The sequence below is a fragment of the Populus euphratica genome, unplaced genomic scaffold (assembly GCF_000495115.2).
Source record: "Populus euphratica unplaced genomic scaffold, PopEup_1.0 scaffold149.1, whole genome shotgun sequence".
Classification (NCBI taxonomy): Eukaryota; Viridiplantae; Streptophyta; class Magnoliopsida; order Malpighiales; family Salicaceae; genus Populus; species Populus euphratica.
The window spans coordinates 404397-424788 of NW_011499946.1; the positions used below are offsets into that span (position 1 = coordinate 404397).

The following is a 20392-nucleotide window of genomic DNA, read 5'->3' on the forward strand; positions in this document are numbered from 1 at the left end:
TAAACAATCATAAATTCAAATATCATTATACTTATTCTCTCTTCTAATTAATAATATAAGGTCTAAATTTAAAAGATTTTTATTTGAAAAGAAATATTAAAAAATAATATAAATAATATATTAAAATCTTATTTAATAATTTAAATTATTAGATTAAAATAATTTTTTGATATAATATAGAAAAATTATTCTCGTTATTCAAGTTTACATGTAGAGAACATCATAGTATGTGTTTTTTTGGGCTGGTTTACTATGATTTTTCAAAGTTTTTTCCATGAATGTTGTATTATAAAGAAAGATCATACAGAATCCTAATGGCACATATCACAATGACTAGATAAATGAAAAAACAAACAATATATATATATTTGCTTTTGCTAAAGTTGGTTTGTGAGATTTGGGTATAAATTTTCACCATACCAACTGCATCAAAGTGGAGATCTTGGGACTTGTATGCATATTATATTTTATGGCTGGTCCATGGCTTTGGACAAGGCTATCTATAAAGATCGAGATTAGCCTAGCTGTCAAGTATCTTTGCCCCCCTCTCAAATGCAGTGCTATTATTATTCTATTTAAACAGTAACGAGGTCTGGATATTTGTAATCTCGGACAACGGGAACGGCACCGAGGAATTCGTTCCCACATCCTTTAATTTCTTATAAATAAAAAATGGTCACTTTCTCATTCAATCACCATTGGGTACCTTTGGAACTTAATCTTACAGCAATGAACGTATACTCAGCACAAATTAGGAGATATGCAAGTTCATGTACTGTTTTTAGAAGCTCTTTTCTTTACTTTTGTTTTATTCAAACTGCTTTTAGGAGCTATTGGTGTAATGAAGCTTTATCATCCGATCAGCATTCTGTATTTAATATCCAATGGAAAAGTTGAGATATTATATAGCCTGTTTTATATATTTTTTAAGCACCAAACAAACAAAATGGCGACAACAATTATATATATAAGCAAAAAGCCAAAAGAATTTCAAGAAAAGCTTGTTAGGAACTTAAGTAAGTTTGGTAATTGATTGAGATGAGGTCACAAGCATCTAGACAGAAATAGAAAGAACAGAGTCTCACAGCCCAGCTGCATGTTGTTGAAAACTGCATCATTTCGTGTGAGCCATAGGGTCCATGAGATGGAGGAAAAGAGCATCAACCGCACTTTTCTTTGGAAAACACCTTGTACCATGAATTCCCATTCCTGAAATAAACAAGCCAAGCTATCGGAGCAGCACCAGGAAAAGCCCCACCAAGACATGAACTTGTTCTAAAAGCACCCGTGCTTCCTGCAATGTAGAAGGAGATGCTTAACATGTTCCACTTCAATGGAACAAATAGGGCAGATGGCATCACTTGTGTCAATAATTCCTTTTCTTGCTGAAGATCCTTTAGTGTTGTTTTTCAAGCAAAGCCAACCAGCAAAAAACCACCACCTTTGGAGGAACAAGGCCCTTCCATATGTCTTGAAAAGAAAAGGTTGTTGGTCGGTTGATACACTGATGCTAGAATCCCTGACAGATATTTGACAGTAAACGCCCTGTCTGAGGTAGATTTCCATATCAACCTATCTTCAAAAACCTTGTCAAGAATCACTTAGCAAAAACAACGTCAATCCTGCTCCATAACTCATTCTTGATAAGCTCCTCCGATATACTATCCATGGCAAAAACACTGTCTATCGTGCTCCATCCAGAACCCGCACATTTCGGCAACTCAAAGGGAAAGCTCAAATCGGCCTTTACCTTGTGGATACTACAGACAACCTCTTTCCACAAACCGGAATCAGAGGAACCAAATCTCCACAGCCATTTAAAAATGAGGGACTTGTTTTTATTCAGAACAGACCCAATAGTCTTCGGAAGAGAAACAACATCCCATTTAACATTACATATCTTCTTTCCTATCTCATCTGCCGACCACAAAAAGTAATGGATTGGGAGGTTGTTCAATACTGACTTAAGGCGGCAAATTCTACCCCCTAAAGACAGATGCCTTCCTTTCCAAGAAGCTAACCTCGAATTGATTTTTGTAATTACAGGGTTCCATATCGAAGTGCGAGAGCTGGAAGCCCCCATAAGCAGTCCCAGATATTTAAGAGGGAAACCCGCCGCCCTGCATCTCAAAACCTTATCTGTGTCTGCTATGGTGCTACTGTCTAAACCAACCCCTGTTATAGAGCTCTTGAAAAAAATTGTCTTTTAACCTAGAAATCAATTCAAAGTATTGCAGCACCCATTTAATGTTCTAAATAGAAGAGAGACTCTTAGAGCTGAAAATAAGTGTGTCGTCAGCAAACTGAAGATGGGAGATTGTCAAATTATCGGACCCAAGATGGATACCTTCCACTAAATCCAAATCGCAGCCCTTTCCAATCATCTTACTAAGGCCCTCTACTGCAATGTTGAACAGAAAAGGAGATAAAGGGTCACCTTGTCTCAAACCTTTCTCCATTGGAAACTGAGATGTAGGAGAAACATTTACTCGAACCGATACTCTGTGGAGATACACTGCCCCCCCCAACATATCTGTTTCTGAATCCCATACAAAGCATCACTACGTCAATATACTCCCATAAGACTGAGTCAAAGGCCTTTGGTTTACTTTGGCCGAAACACAGCTAATTACTTCATTCACTATCAGCACTTTGGTTTCTTTGGTCGAAACACAGCTAATAACATTGAGTCCTTTAAGTAGCATTTGAATCATTCTTGAAAGCAGGAAAAGAAATCGTTCCTCGAAGCCATTACTGATAACAACCTCAACGCCAATCTAACATGAGCGGACCATTACTTCACAAGTTGGTGCACAATTATTCAAGCTTTTGCGATTTGAACAAACAACTCTCAAATTGGACAGGTTCTTAAGCTCATCTCTCTTGATACCAAGTCCTCCAATTTTCTTTTCTAGGTTTTTTATATGATTCACTGCTTCTTGCATGTGATATGATATTAAGCGTTTTCCCTTAAATCCCCAGAGGAAAAACCCTGAAGTTATATGTGTGAACAAAGTAAACCGCATTAATCTTCACAGAATTGAGTCCAATAAGCAGGTTTGAAAGCAACAAGAAAGACAAGTAATTACTTACCATGATGTATTTAAGAGGGAGTAGATTTCGTTGGTGGGAACTGGATGAAATCTGGAAGAACAGCTTGTCCTTTTGGTGTGAAGGGAAAATGGTTCCTTTATAGTTGGCCAAAGAGATGAAGGCTATACAAGCTGGGAGGCAAGGGGAGTTGATAGGATGTCAGGATGGGAGATCTTAGATATGGATATAAAATTTTATAAATTTGTTAAATAAAAAATTTTCTACACTCCTCCTGACATGTTGAGAGACGGGATGCAATATGTAAAATTTATTATTATAAACCTGATTAATTTTATTTTTAAAACTAATTTTGAAAATACATCCATCCATCTAATATATTTGGAGAAATCTAATAAATTCGCTCAGGTATTGATTAAAAACAAAAGAGAGTCAAGAAATGAAGTAAACATCTTTAATAATTAGAGTTGTCCCAGAAACTTTCCAAATATATTTCATATAAGAAACAATTTACAGAGTAAAGCAATTTAATAATTTAGAATGAGATGGTTGTTTGATAATATATATAATTTGTTGATGGTGATTATATTAAGAATTTAGAAACTAATGAAATTTCTACAGAGACTCACCAGTCTTTCAAGCCAGCGTACACATTCCGAGTCTAAACTCGTATCTTTGATCCCATCAAATGAAGCAGTAAGATTACAGAATTCACTAACACTCACACACAGACACGATTAACTTCTTTGGAGGCATCTGCTCTGTTAGCCCTCGTTCTCTTCTAGCAGTAGAAAAACCCAGACCAGCTAATACCATTGTGGAACTTCCTACACATCAGTCGATCGATGGTTGGCTTGCTTGATGTGATGAGGACTACATTTTCAGATCACTTTTCTTTTGATAATTTTATTTTCCCATGATTGCCTGAGTGGTTATAATCCGAAGTTTGGTAAACATTGTATTTATGGACCTTTCTCAAGTAATGCCTTCAATGAGATAGCGTGAGATAGTGTTGGTAAACGTGGGTCAATCTGTATTTTAATAAAAATTATTTTTTTATATTTTAAAACGTTTTAATGTATGTATTTCAAATATTATTTTTATATATTTTAAAATAAAAAAACATTCACAAACGCACTCACAACCACATCTAATCAAGACAAAAGGAAATCCAGCTAGCAATGCCTTCTTGAGACATCCAGTCAAATCAAAAGCAAATCCACCTAGCCATGCCTTTTTGAGACATGATAGGATCGGTTTTTGATACATTCAACAAGAAAATACATTTTTTTCCCCAAAAACACATGCACCTTGTCTATATACATGTTTCAATTTTTCTTCACTTAATTTTACAGAGAAAACAGGTCGTATTTTCTGTAAATGTCAAAAGAGAAAAGTCATCAGAAAAGAGAGGTGGGGTGGGGGAGAACGAAGAGAAGAGAAAGCATGGACTGCCTACAAAAAGTCATTAATTTCAGATCACAGGAAACATTTTCAGCTTACAAATATACAAACATATTTGGATCTGTTTCAACTTTCATCAAGGCACGAAACAATTTAACTAAGAAGCTAATCTGAAGCGTATAATCTATTTGTGTTCCTAGAAATACATCAAGACATGCAATTACACCCAATCCTTGGCACATGATGAGACTTTGTTTCCATGCAGAATCAAAATAAATCCTACTAATAAACCCTAGAAAACATAAGTGGAATGATCTGGTAAGAGGTCCCGAAGACATTCTGCTCTAGTCTAACTAATATTGGCTTGTGTATAGTTTTGCTCTTGTTTTCCTGCTTTTTATTTTGCTATCTTTTTTTTTTTTCAGAATTCTTTTCCCCTACCAACTAGATTGCCATAAACTTAATGGTAATCTGGTTCTCTTCTAATAAAATCTTGACTCCTAAAAAGAAAGAAAAACCTAGTAAAAATGTTCATAAACAGATGCGACAATTTATAACAAGTGGTGATACGTAATCACCAAAATAAATGCTTGATCAAACAGGGAAAATAACATGTTATATCAGTTATGTGTTAAAAAATTTAAATTAACCCAAGAAGAAAAAAAAATGAAATGAAGTTATCCTATTAATAATTGGGTTAGGTAATTGGCATTCAAGGATAAAAGTCGAACACGAGACCTGCGGTGTCATGGGCTCCCCCATACATTAACACCACACCACACATGAAATTGATCACGATGATAGTTAAGGGACTAAAGTGTGACCTCAAACTAATAGGGCTTTTAACACCTTGAGGTTCAACTCCTTGCTTAAGCAAGGAGCTGAACCCAAAATATATATATATATATATATATTTTGGCGGTTGGGCATCCTTAATTTGGTGTAGCGTAGCTACTTCTACTAGTCCATCATAAGTAAGTTATTGCTTAAGAGTAGGCCAAATATAGTGGGAGGTTTAACGATCAACAATAAAATATAACACACATGAAAAAAATACATTCAAAATAAATTAATCTCATTGCTTCTAATAAAAGAAAAGGATTAACCTGAAAAGAAGAGTTGTTAGTAGCAGCGAGGTGAGAAGATCAGTAGCAGCCAGGTGGAAAGAGGAAAACGATAAAGAACCATCAACAAATTAGAAAATACCTTGTCTAAAAAAATACAATTTTATCTTCATTCCTCAATAAAGATAATTGGTATTCTTAATTTTCAAGGAGATAAGATGCTAGGTGTTGGAGAGAGGAACAATTGTTGTAGGGGGAGAGTCTGAAATAGCAGCATTAACGGCAGTAACAGGGGCGGAAGATGCACCATTCAGAACAGAGAAGGAGAGTGATGTTCTTTACTGCATGTGGAGGAGAAGAACGTAGTGTTTGGTTTGCAACAGTAGCAGCGGCATCAAAATGAGTGTCCATTCAAGAAAAAAAGAGTTTAATATATTTTAGGACTTTGATATCAAGTTGAATAATAAAAGGTTTAATAAATTAATTAATTAATTTTGTATTTATACATATAGAACAATGTACAATAGTTAGTATAAAAATTACAACATAAAAAAGGATAAAAAGAATCACTATAATACATACTGAATAAATTTGCACTTACTATAGTACTACAAGATATATATCGGTTCATGCAAATATAAAACAGTTACTAAAAGATGTACAGAAGTCATTTGATTTACCTATCCCCCATAGATGTAGAGCATAAAGACACCTGTGTATGGATTAATAAAGATGCTTATCAATAATGCAAAATGGGGTTGGGGTTTACTTGCAGAACTAGGATACACATATATAGATTTTAACAGGTGTAGATCTTTTTGAGCTGACATCCCAACAGATATAGATCCCTTTAAGTGGGTATTTAAAAACTCAGAGACATGGCCGGAAAGGCCTCAATGCAGCATATAAACCGCGGTCCATAACCTCAGCTGGCTGCCGGTTGGTGGCGTGCACGCCAAATATGTCATTATGCTTTACAACTAAAACACAACCATTATTACAATTATAGAGATACCATGCCTATTTCAAGGCTGTAGTTAAGCCTTGCATGCTATATCTGTTATGCAAGCGAAGTACATACAACAACAAAAGAAAAAAATTCAAGTTAAAGAACGATTTAGTTAGATAGAAATGGAGAGAATAACAAAAGTAAAGCTACTAAAGTTAAGTTCCAAGCACTATAGTTGACTAATTAATATATAACAAGCAGAGTTTATATAAACAAGAAAAGTTAAGGGAAATTTAGAGAACAATTACATAAACCATGGCCACGTTGAGTTCAATGAAGTATGAATTCTTGAAACCAAGAATATTGAGGGAATTTCAGCCTTTGGAAATTTGCTTGAATGGACTTTTGATTTATAAGTGCAAATGGACTTGCAAGACTCGTAATTATTGTTGTAATAAAGAGTAAATGGCCATGTAGGAGAGCACAAAGGAAGGAAAAAAAAGAGACACAAATGTTATCATCAAATTTAATTAAGACAGGAATCCACATGTAATGATTCCATGAAAACAAATCATATATTGTTGTATTATAAAATTATTTTTAAAATTTTATTTAATAGTTTAATTTCTAAATTGAAATAATTTTTTAACATATTATCAGAATTTTGTTGATCAAACGATCACAAGTTTAAATCATGTTATTTCTATTCTATATGATTAAAATTAAATATAATATAATATAGACATATGTAAATTTCAAGTCAAGTAAATTTTTATTTTAAGAGATATATTAAAAAAAATATTATAAAACTATTTTTAGTATTTTACCTCACATTTTAAACTTAATTTAAATAATTCTTTGACACAAACTTTTTTTTTTTTTAGGATAAACAACAAAGCAATTCCCATATTGTGTCCTCAGACTATGATGATTGGAAACAGGAAATAAATATTATCATTTTATTCTTAAAATCGTTTCACCAGTGCTAATCTAGTCCTCAGAATTACAAGATTTTCACACAATAACAAAAAGAAAAGAAAAGAAATTCAAGCACTCATAAGTGAAATCCTTCAAGTTCTTGCCAAATACAACATCAACTTATGCAATAGAAAAGGTTTCAAAGTTGCAAATGTATGTTAAATTTACAGCGTACTGCGTGGGAAGATCAAGAACCGCATGGTCACCTATTGAATTGAACACATAATTAATAAGCATGCATAGAGAGCCACCCAAATAGCCTTTAAGAGAAATATTAACAAAATACTTCTAATTAATAAAAGCATTTTCATCAAAGGTTCTCAAAAACAAAACCAAGCTGAGAAAAGTGTTTAGAGTAGTGTTACAGTGCAAGATGTCAATCCAAGAGTAAGGACAACATTTCACTTGGATAAATCACTTGTAGAAGAAACTACTAGGGTTAATTTCTGCCACAGCTCGGATAAATTTAAGCATGTAGGATCATTGACCTGTGGAAAAGAAAACATTATAACTGAAGCTAAGTTGTTCTTGGAATTAGAAAACAACTTAAGAACATAAACATAAAACCCTAAACGTTTTAGTTATTGATAACAATGGAGTGTACCTCAGTTTGGACAGAGTGGAATAATCTTTCATTTACTTTGGTGGAAACACAGTTGATAACAGAAATTCCTTCTTCAAGTAACACTTGCAATACTCTTGATACGGGCAAATCTCTCCCCATTAAATCACTATCAAACGTAATCTCAATACCACCTGGATATGGCTGGAGAGCTACGGAACTTGAAGAATATTTGTTAGAACATCCACTTGGGGAGGCAACAGAACTTAAATCGGATAGTTTCTTTAACTTATCTCTTTTGGCACTAGTTTCTTTGATCTTCTTTTGGAGATACTTTATATAATTCACTGCCTCGTTCATGTGATCTGAAATCGAACGCTTTCCCTGAAACCCCAAACAAACCCTAGTGGCCTAATTATTGAACCCCAAGAATGTTTAAAAAAAAATAAGCAAGGACTTCTCAAAGAAAGGAATAGAAAGAAATTGAAGGTTTCTCACCTTGATAAATTCATGAGGAAGTAAAGCTCGAAGGGATGCATGAAGGGTTGCCATTTCTTGCCTCCTTTGTCTTTCAATATCTCTATGCATCATCTTCTTCTTACTATTGATCATATTATTATCTCTAGCAGCCTCATCATTGTCCATGGAAGTTATATTTCGCCGCCGACCTTTCTCCATATTGTTGGTTATATCACTGCCATGGATTTCAGCATATTGATGAGCAAGAATCAGATCTTGTGGGATATTGTCTTGTTGGTGTGGACTGGAGGAGATCTTGAAGCACAGCTCACCACCTTGGTGTAAAGGGAACATTGAGCAAAGTTTTTATTCAGGCTTGAAGCTTTCTTTCTGTAAGGTGGCAATGGAGGTTAAAGAAGAAGATACGTTTGTTAGGGTATGTGATTTGTTAGGGTATGTGATCTTCTATGGCCCTGATTTGCTAAGATCCCTTGAAAAAAGAAATCCACAAGAAGAGAGATGATTGGTGACCTCACTCTTGCATTGTTAAAGCTTTTCTTCCATGTGAAACTGTATCTTTGTACAAAAGTAAATCCACTCATTTGCATTCACACTTGTGAACTAAACTAGGTTATGTTCTCCAATGATTTCTCTATGGAATGATTATCTTTGGCGTCCATTTTAGCATGGTTGTATTGATTTTGAGACCTAGTATCCGTCTGATTAAAGTAATAAATTGGTTGACTAGGAGTTATGGGTAGGAAATGAAACACGCTTGTCTCCATCCATGAATAATGTGATTTGCCAACTATCTTGCATTTAATACCAAGATAAAAGTATTCACAACACTTATTAAGATCTTAATGTATAGAAAACGAAGACATTTTGTTACCTCTTTTAAACTGTAGACTTCCACTTCACCATAAAACCAAGGGCATGTGACGGAGGTTCACTTCAAAACAGAGGATTTTTTCTAATCATACATAAGACCTCTTCACAAGAGCGAAGAGCTCATTATCACGCTAATCAAAAGTTATGATCCCATGAAAAATATTTTTAAAGAAAAAGCAATAACCTTTGAATTGCTTAATGAATATGAAGTACTTCACTGTGTAATGAAGTCATGCCAAGTAAAAATTCATGAAAGACTGGAAATATGGGTATGTCATTGAACAACAAAAACTAGATTTTCAAAGTATTGATAATTATTAACTAAATCATTTTTCAAAAAAAAATATCAATCATTGATTGAATAAATGGAGTCATTGGTACATGGTTTCGAATCTTTTTATATAAATTAACATTGTTAATAATGGCTTTCTAGCTAGAATCGTGATCATACATTAGAAAATGATCCGCAACTCTTTTTTATTTTCGAGAGAAGTTCTTATGAAACTAAAGACAGGTGCATAAATATTCATGTTGGTCAAAATTAAAATTTTCCTAGCAAAGAAAAAGGGGAGAAGAGTTAGCCTAACCTAACCGCAGGCTTGCCTAACCATGACCGAGAGTGAGGAGGAGGAGGAAGAGAGAAGAAAGAAGAAAAGGGTAAGGGCAAGGCCCAATTGAGACCGAATGAGTGAGCAGGTGAGGAGAAGATGAAAGAAGGGAGTGGGGTAAGGCCTAGTCGAGCTTGCAGGGGTGAGTAGAAAAAAATTTTAAATTTTATTTAAACAATAAATGGTTATTATATTAATAATAAATATGATTTAATATGTAAACATGTTTTATATTTTAATATTAAATTGAAATATTATTAATAAAACAATATTAATTATATTAAAAAATTGATTATTAAAAGATTAAGTTAAATCACTGATAATTTTTTTAATATTTAGAGGATCATGACACATTGCTAGACTATGTACCTGATCTTTAAATATAAATTTATTAATTATTGAATTAATAATAAATTAAATTATTTAATTAGAATTATAATTTATATTTAAGCTAACATTTTTAGGAAGCTAATGAGTCACACATATTAAGAATCATTAATAAAAAATTAAATTAAATTAAATTAATTAAGTATGACTTGATTAAAATATATTCTAAAAATTAAAAATTATAATATAATTAATACATGAATTATATTTCTAGACCTAGAAAAATCAAGGACTTGATTGAGTTAATTTCTAAAATTATTATGAATTAATATATCGATATTATTTAGAGAGAAAATTGATATTTTACTAATTTATAAGGTTTTTAAAATTTTTCTATAAATAATTAGTTATGCCTTTTATTTTTAAGGAGTTGTTTGTTAGACAACTATGTAAATTATATAATAGCCAGCTAATACTCTAGACACGATAATCTTTTTTCTAAATAGAAATCTAGGAGATTTCTTATTGGTGATTCATGTGAGTTACCGTTGAAAGCTGGTTAAATAAACAACTTGTGATTTACAACAATCTAATTTTAAAATAATTATACAAAATTGAAAAAAATTAATTTTTTAAATAATAAACCTCGAAAAAACTTTAGATTTATATAACAAATCTTATAATCTTTTAAATAATTTTATTTTATTATTTTTATTGTATATATAATATTCAGGATCCTAACATCATGATGGGCATCCCACAACTGCATGCATATCCCTCAAAGAAAATCAAGGTGGTATTGGTGGCCCGAGAGGAGCTGAGTAACACGAGTAAAATTGAAAAGCAAAATTGACTGATAAAAGACAAATTACGTGTTAAATAGAATAATTATAAATACAAAAATATCTAATTATATTTTTTTCACAATACATTAAGATTAAATCTATCTGTCTATCAAAAACAAATTATCTAAATCGAGTTATTAGATTAATCAAAAATAAATTCCCGCAACATAGTCTAATAATATAATAATCAAGATTGACATAATGGGAAGAATAGGCCAATAAGAAATGAAGCTAAAACCATGACAATATCCCTATAGGTTGGGCCCTTCCTCTCAAACCCCGTATTCTATTAGGCAAATTTTTTTAAGAGTTTGGCACTCAAGGCAATGATGTTCCTCGAGGCACTAGCACTGAATAATATCAGCACTAAAATTGCAAATCTCTGCAGTGCATGTACCAATACAGAAGTTGGGAAAAAGGCAAGAGAAAAGTGGAGCTAGAATGACCCTTTTTTGATCTTATCACAAATAGTTGTGAGCTGGAAAAGGATTGTTTTTTTTTTTTTTCAATTTCCCCTCCTTCCCTATGGACAGGGAGCTGTTACATGTGCGTTTGAATTCATTATTATATGATACAAAAAAAGTTAGAATATATTGTATCTCCTGTGATGACAATTATTAATGTGAATTATTGTGAAAAAGTGGTGTGTAAAGTCCTAAGATGATGAGTCTAGGGATCATCAAACATTGGGATCCCCATCCTTTCGCTCAAAGGATCCCACAATTTGCTCCTTAGTTAACAACCTGCGTTATACATGATTTAAGAATAATAATAAAAAAAAAAAAAAAAAAAAAAAAAAAAAAAAAAAAAAAAAAAATTGGTATTTTGTCAGTAGATGATCAATTCCCTCTGTTTATCCTATTAAAATAACGGGAAACAACAACTTCCTTCTAATTTGTATAGTCATTTTCAACTTAATCCCAAATGTTTTAGACAATTCTCTATCAGATCTTTTTACTAATGTTAATTAACTTTTTATTAAATTTTCTTCGTTTCAATTTTACCAGATAAAAATGAAAATTAGAGTGGTATTTTAACACAAAAAAAATGATGAAATAACCTTATTGAGAAATGTAGAAACATTTACAATCATTAAATTTATAGGTTTATGACTACATTGAAAATCGATATATAGTTTATGGATTAAATTGTGGTTTGCCTTTAAAAAAATTAATACATAATAAATTAACTTATTGGGCAAAATGAATAAAGTTCATTGTTCATCAAACCACATGGGTTAGTCTCCGGGCTGAGTGGATTTTAATGCCGAAGTTTGTTCATTACCAATTAATTTTAAGAAAACTAAAGCACATTAAAAGATAAAGATAAACACAAAATCCAAATAAAGAAACAATAATGCAAGATGATTAACTAATAACACAATTATTAATTGGGTCATTGTGCCCTAGATTAAGAACCATGTATCATGCAGGTAGGTGGGTCAAATTGCAATGTCGATCTTCATGACTTATACCAAACCTAAGTACAATAGCTGTCATGGTGTTCATAATCGATTATACCAAACCTAAGTACACCATGTAGTTCTTAGTTTGATTCTGGTCCTTTAGCATTGATAAAAGAAAATTAAACATGATATATTTATAATTTCAGTTATAATAAAATACTAACATCAACATGATCCCTAAAATTAGACATGATCTATCCATAATTTTAGTGATAATATAATGAAATACTAACATGAACATGATCCCACACCCCCCTTTTCTTTTGTTTTTTAACCTCCAAAAATAATTTAGATCTCCATCGATTACCATTGATCTATGTATATTTCTTATCGAGTTATAAGGAGTTAGAGTATAGTGTCCCATACAACCCAATCATAAAATATTTTATATTATTACCGTCTTTTTTAAGTCAATAGTCAACAATGCAAACATGAATCGTTTTCCTGGCATTTCAAAAGTCAATAGTCAACAATGCAAACATGAACCATTTTCCTGGCATTTCAAGCATCTCCTTTCTCAATAACAATATAAATATAATCACAATTTATAAATACCTTGACTTATCATGTAAATAAAAAAAGTCACAATTTTCTTAGACTCAACACTTCTTTACATTAATATTTTCTCTCAATTCACTTTTATATTTTTTCTTTCATGTATTTACTAACTTAAATGCTAAAAAGTCCCTTATTACATGAAAAACTTGTTTTTTCAGGTAAACTTTTAATCATTGATTAAGTCTAACAACTAGTAAACCTATATTAAACTCACATGTCTTGGTTTAGGATTGCAACCTATAAAAAGTTTATTTTTTATATTTTTTATATGAAGTTTTTTTAACAACTTTAACAAATAGTAATGAGTACTCATGATCAAGTTTTTATTATATTCATGCTCTATTTATTACTTATTAAGTAAGAAATTTAGATATTTATATTCTATTTATTGGGTTTAAGGTATTGAAGGTAACCATTTGAATATTCATCATTTGAGTACTATTTATTATTTAATATGAATAAAAGGGTAATGTATGTGTATGTGTGTGTCTTTAGGCATGTATATTTATATTAAATGATAAATGTTATGTGTGAGAGTATTATTTCAATACTAGAATATACATATATGATATCGGATTTGAAAAATATAAATGTTTTACATGTGTGTATGCATATAAAACAATTTGTTTTGGGTTTTAAGTCATATTTGGAAATATTTATATTGTATTTATTATTCATCAATAAAATAATTATCTAAAAAACCCATCTATTTGAGTTATTTTGATTCAATATTCATCATACTTGAGTTAAATTAGTATCTTTATTGTGAATGTACTAATTTATATATAAATAATTTACTTAAATTGTGAATACAAAAAACTTAATTTCAATACACGGTGGAGCACTAACATAATAATAATAAAAAACATTTAATGTATATCTAAGGGTGTTGTAAATGTTTTTTTTAAGTGTTTTTTTTATTGAGAAACACATCAAAATTTATTAGCACATCAAAAATATTTTGAAGCTAAAAATTAATAAAAATTCTTAAAAATATAGTTGGACCGGAAAGAGAAATATCATAAATATTTTGTTGGGAAGGTAGAAACAATCCCGACAACTTTATTGAAATGGATTTTATTCTCCTGCCTGGTTTTTTTATAAGTTGCTTAGTTGTCCAAAATCTTTTTAATGAGAAACAAAATCTGTTTCTGGTATCCTTGAATCTTTGGTGCTTGACTGCTTGGGACAAACAAATGAGATTAAAGATAAGGAAGCAGAGGGTTATATTATAAGTTAATAATAGCGATGATGATAATGATGATATTAAGATACTCTTTAGTTGCTAGACACCAAATGATTTTAATGGATAACTTACGAAAAGAGTTTTTGTGATGATTTTGATCTACTAAGATTGAAGCTTTAGTTTGCATCATGGGTTCTTGGTTTGCTGACTCTGATTATTCTTTTTGGGCTCAACACGCGTTAATTTGGACGATGAAAAAAGGGTTCTTTTTCTTCTTTGCTTTCCCTTTTCAATGGAATCTAGGAAACTTGTACGCATGGAAAACCAAATCATAAAATAAATATTTACTGCAATCATAGATGGCAACAGTGCGGTCGGATTTTTGTTTTTTATTTTATATAAGAAAAATTGTTGCGTCGGGCAAGAGTACATGACAGCACACTCGTTTCTTTTCGATCATGGTAAGAGTTAATAACCGATTGATTAAATTGTCGCCATGATTTCGTAAAAAATAATATTGAATCCGACATCCCTACATGTAACTATACCAGATCAGCAAAATAACTACTTTTAAAGCAACTGGCTGTCAGCAGCACACTTGTCAAGATGGGCTTTTTGTGTCTCATGGATTGGCATCCCAAGTTGTAGCTGCAATTAAGGCAGCCCGTCCCCGCGCTTGGAAATGTTTTCTCCAGATTTATGCAGGAGGCAGTCTCACACTCTTCCAACGATCAAACAGAGAACGTTTAGTGTGGTTAGCTGAGTTCGTTAAAGATTCATCTTCCAAACATTAGCAATGTTAAAGGCAATGTGTATCTATTGTGCTTGGATGTGAACTGAATAAAATTCGGAAAAAAAAACAGCACTTCAGGAAGTAACAATATCCAAATTACCTGCTTCGTGGATGCAACAGTCAGGAATGTCAGCACCAGCATCCTTTAACCTGAGCTCTCTGCCGGACAATGTATATCACATGAAAACATGAAGTTCAAAAGAATTCTGATTGGTAAACTGGATCGGTCACAATCTTTCTACAACCTCGCCGAATTGTCATGCCCCTAAGAGTCTTCCCAATCACGTATGCATTCCTTGCTCGTGATCTAAAAAGTGAAATCATGCAGTGTAACTGTGCATTATTTGAGAAGCTCATCACTGTCCCTACTCTCAATGCTAGAAAAGACGCCTTTATCACATCTGCAATTGACCATTTTGTGGCCACAAATCTTACAGGGGCTTCACAGAGGATCAGATTCATGTTCGCATATTGGGTTTGGATGTGAGCAACATCTTCCTTACCTGTCACTCAATATCAAATATGAAAAAGCATGGAACCATCTCTCAAAACTGCCAAACGTCATTCAGAAGGCCAGTGGAGAGTATATAAACAAATTCAACTTCCGATAGCTGACGGAGAAATGCTTCGATGACCATACAAGTTTTTCCACCCATGATATATACCTGTAGCAATTAGGATTTACCTATCTGGTAATCTCTCACGTTTCTCCCATATAATTTGCTGTTAAAATGTGCATTTTTTGGGGCAAGGCATATTGAAATATAATTGTTCACCAATTACCAATAAAGCAAACATGTCAACTACCATGACCGATAATTCAAGCCTGCCTAGATAATTTGGGGAAAACAAGCAAATTAGCAGCATAAATAAAAGAATCCACGCCCAATGATGATTGAATGTTCTCATATCATGATACGAAGCCATAAATCATCAAATTAAACACCAGCAAGCAGAGCTCCTAAGTTCTCACATCTTAGAACACAAGTGTATTAGGTTTCCTTTCTCTTCCTTTTTTATTTTCAATTGACTGGGTTCAGCGACAAGGGACTCCACATCTGGAACAAACAGTGCATTGGCATACGTACCAAAATAAACAATGCATATTGGTATGGATAGTAGCTGAAACTACAAATTATACGAAAACCTTTGCCTATAATTGCTTGGCCAACTTATAAAAAGTGGCAGACAAGAGGGGACAACTACTGGTGCTAAATTCACCAAAAAGGATAAGTAAGTTGCTTATACGAATCCGAAGAACCTGGCGAAAGTTACTAAGAAAGCCTTATTAGAGAAAACATGGCCCGTATTCAAAAAGCCTAATCAAGTACTAATGGCATTTCTGAAACTCATCGTTGAAGAAAAAATTAAGTGGGTCTTGCTGTTGCAAATCTATAATGACTAGAGAACATTATGATGCTAGCAATGGATTGGTAGGCCATAACAGCATACACAGGAGCAAGTAAAACAAAGTTCAACTCATTTCATTTAAAGATGACATTTTGCTTTACACCTATAATGGTATCATCCAGAAGCAATATACTGCTGCTCATGGAGATCAATTTTGGACATTAAAGCTTTACCGAACCTTCTTATGTGGTTTGGACTTGAAAGGGACCCGTGTGGGAGGTGAAGGAGAAAATTCAGTTGGTAATTGAGGCGCCTGTGACTCTCCAGTGAGCATCCCCACAACCTCCTTCATTGAGGGACGGTGAGCAGGTGACTTTTGCAAACAAATAAGAGCAACAGTGATGCATAATGTAGCTTGGTCCCGATCCAAAGACTGTACAGACTTATCAACCAAATCAAGAAGTTTTCCAGCACGGGCAAGATTACGAGCCCAATGCATTAGATTCGCCCGCTGAAATTCAGACATCGGTGAGGTAGTAACCTGGAGTGGCCGCCTCCCGGCAATAAGAACTAACAGTAAAACTCCAAAGCTATACACATCAGACTTCTCTGACAAATTCCCCCCACCACCATACTCAGGGGCAACATAACAAACAGTTCCTCTCATGCTTGGTGTGCTACTGATTCCACTACTCTTTGGTATCTCTCCGCTCAAAGAATCATGGCTATTCCGGTTACCTCTAAATAGCTCACCGCTAAACCATTCAATACTGCCCCTGCTACCTCTACTCTTACTCCTCTTCTTCTTTCTCTCACCGTACATTTCCACATCTCTTGGCCACCAATCTTCTGCTTCATTATTGCCATCACTAGTCATCCCCATTTCTCTCCTTTTCTTTTTCTTCTTCTTGTTCTTTTTTTCTAACTCTTCACAGTACTCCTCCTTCCACCATTCCCTCGGCAGCCTTCTCTTCTCCTTCTTCGAAACCTTCTCATCGTTATCATCATCTAATGAAACCCACCAATCCAATCTCTTTCGATTCTTCTTCTTATCTATTTTCCCAACAGGCTGACTATTTGATGACGATGAAGCTCCAATCCAGTCACTATTTGGTCTCTCCTTCTTTATCTCCGTTCCAATCCATTCCATCACATAATCCTTCACTCCCCTGTTCTCCGCGGTCGCGCCACCATTTTCTTGCTTCCACCACCAATCCTTTCGAGACACACTCTTTGTCCCTTTCCCGCTCCCTTTCTCCCCATCAACCAATTCTTTCCCACCCTCAATACTAACCCCATCCAAATTCCCCTCCGGAAAAACCCCCACACCACCAGCCTCCGGAGAAGCACCCACAGCCTCCAAAGTCTCTGGTGAAGTCATACAAACCGGCGACTGATCCACCCCAAAATGAAACTCATCAAACCCAGTAGTCACACTCTCAGTATCCTCCACGACAGATCCATAATCTTCACCCCCGTTATTACTCTCTAATTCAGCCCTTTTCAACTCCAACCCACCATTTATTTTATCACTCTCTCCCCCCTTAACCTCACACTGCTTCTGATCATTCTGATTACTCTGATCGATCTTCAGCCAAGCTAATCCAAAATCAGCAACCTTTGCATTAAAACACTGATCAAGTAAGATATTACTAGGCTTAATATCTCCATGAATAACAGGTGCGTCCAAACCATGAAGATACTCAATCCCTTTAGCAATATCAACAGCAATGCTAAATCTTCTATTCCAATCAGCCAACTCCACGCATTTCCTATGAAGTAAAGCATCCTGCAAGTTCCCATTTTGCATAAGATCATACACTAACAACAAACTACGATGCTTCCTATCATAGGAAAAACCAATAGCTCCAACAATATAAGAAGAATCAAGCTTTGAAGCAAAAAGCAACTCGTTTTGGAACTCTCTTTCCCCTTGGAGAGACCCCAAGTCCATAACCTTAACAGCAACGTGGAACTCATTAGGAAGAGTTCCATGATAAACTGAGCCAAACCCACCTTGGCCTAACCGAAGAGAAGGGGAGAAGTTATTCGTGGCGCGGCGGAGGGTGGTGTAGGAGAATCGGTGCGGGGGTTTGGAGAAGTCGGTGGGGACAGTGCGTTTACGAGTGATTTTGCGGAAGCAGATGACGAAGAGGACGACGACGGAGAAGGCGGCTGCGGTGGCTGCGGCAAGGGGAGCTATGAGGCGGGAAGGGTGGTGGTGGGGGGGGAGGAGAGGGGGAGGTTGGGGTGGGAGTAAAGGAGGGATTGGGCGCGATGGCATGGTGGTGGCGGTGATGGTTAGAAAACAACTAGAAAGAAAGATTTGGTAATGGAAAAGAGGAAAGGTTTTGTCAATCGATGGTGATGTGGACTTCTTTTCTTTTCTTTTTTTTCCGTTTCTTTTTTGTCTTTGTTTTCCGTTTGTTTTTTCTGTTTCCTTAGATCTTCTCCACTTTTTATCTTCCCTGTTCACTTTGGAGTTTGGATGCTCAAACACCCCACTTAGAGAGGGAGTTCAAATTTTACTGTCTGAAAATTGGGTCGAGGTTGTCCGAACCTTTTAAAAAAAAAACAAAAAAACAAAACTAGGTTTTGCTACATGGTGATACATGATTTATTTATTCCACTTGTATTTGTATTTAATGTGTGTTAATTTTAAGGAATTATTTTGTTGATTATGAATATTTGTTTTACTTTTTAATTTTTTGAATCAATAACGGAAGAAATTTCAATAAATGTATTATGTTGTTAATCTCATTCAATAAACATTAATCCCGGCTGTATTGAATAAAAAACAATATTTGATGTGTGGTTCTAGGTGTATACATATGGGATTGGATAATTTTATTCATCTCTGTTGTTAATATTCTATGTTATATGAAAGTGCAATAAAACTCAAATCAACTAGTGTATCAACTCGACACTTGAATTAATTAGATAGATTAATTTAGAACTTAAATCTATTTTAATTAAAAAATAAAATAATCTAGTTAAAAATTTTGGTTTAAACTGGATAAAAAAATAATTAATTTCAAAAAAAATTAAAATATCAAACTTGTAATCATTTTTTTCAATAATAAATTTTAAAATTATGGTTTATGAGGTTGATTTTAACAAGAGATTATTATGGAAAGTAAGTTTTTTTTTATTAATCAATAAGATTTAAATCTCATGTGAAAATATATGTATCATATGAGACTACAAGAAATTTAGTAAACTTCTACATATCTTTTAATTTTAACATAAATGATTGTTTTCATCAAATAAAAATATAAATATATATACGTGTGTATTTGAAAATATTCATCAAGTTAACTTATTAAATTCTAAAATCAAATCCCAATATGGGTTAAAAAAATTTAAAAGAAAAGGACTTACGATTCAAGCAAGAAGCAAGACTAAGTCCTAGTGTGATCATGTCAAAGTTATTTCTAGTGCAATCCATCGTAACATGCATCAACTTACGCAAAAGTCGTCTGGTTTAGGCATGATTTAAGCAATTAACAAGAATATTGTAATCATCGTCTCTCACCGAGCTGAACGGGGAGAATAATTAATGATAGGACATATGATGCTCTTACGTTTACAAAAACTTCAAGAATTCCTTGATTTTCATTCTTTTTTCATCTTAAATTACAATAAAAACTTGAATTTAAAAAAAAAAAAAAAAACAAAACTTCAATTTATAGTTTCTATTTAAACCTACTTTTTCTTTCTTTTTTTAAGCCCAGCTATAAAAACCATCACAGTACCGATCAGCAAGGGAGGTTGAAAACTAACTAATCAAAGGTGATTTTGGTACTAAAAGCCATGTTTAGGCCATCCATTTGATAAATCAAAGGGAATGAAAGTGGAGCAGGTAGGCTTCACTCACACGGCACGGCCCCACACCAAAGTAG

At 33.6% G+C, this 20392-nt stretch overlaps 2 protein-coding genes across 2 annotated transcripts; both read right to left on the minus strand.

Annotated features, from left to right (window-relative positions):
- Positions 1-7724: 7724 nt before the first annotated feature.
- On the minus strand, positions 7725-9101 carry LOC105137567 (transcription factor bHLH118-like). Its single transcript, XM_011043354.1, has 3 exons — positions 8507-9101; positions 8051-8392; positions 7725-7934 (listed from the first exon to the last, which is right to left on the minus strand). The coding sequence occupies exons 1-3, from the start codon at positions 8819-8821 to the stop codon at positions 7848-7850; spliced, it is 744 nt and encodes a 247-aa protein (XP_011041656.1). The 5' UTR covers positions 8822-9101; the 3' UTR covers positions 7725-7847.
- Positions 9102-16518: 7417 nt separating this feature from the next.
- LOC105137568 (receptor-like serine/threonine-protein kinase At4g25390) lies at positions 16519-18917 on the minus strand. Its single transcript, XM_011043355.1, has one exon. It carries the CDS (start codon positions 18772-18774, stop codon positions 16720-16722), a length of 2055 nt encoding a protein of 684 aa, XP_011041657.1. The 5' UTR covers positions 18775-18917; the 3' UTR covers positions 16519-16719.
- Positions 18918-20392: the final 1475 nt, after the last annotated feature.

Coding starts and splice junctions, on each gene's coding strand:
- LOC105137567 (XM_011043354.1), bottom strand. CDS start 8,821: ATGTTCCCTTTACACCAAGGTGGTGAGCTGTGCTTCAAGATCTCCTCC. Junction 8,393..8,506: donor TTCCTCATGAATTTATCAAG/GTGAGAAACCTT, acceptor TTGGGGTTTCAG/GGAAAGCGTTCGATTTCAGA. Junction 7,935..8,050: donor TCCACTCTGTCCAAACTGAG/GTACACTCCATT, acceptor TCTTTTCCACAG/GTCAATGATCCTACATGCTT.
- LOC105137568 (XM_011043355.1), bottom strand. CDS start 18,774: ATGCCATCGCGCCCAATCCCTCCTTTACTCCCACCCCAACCTCCCCCT.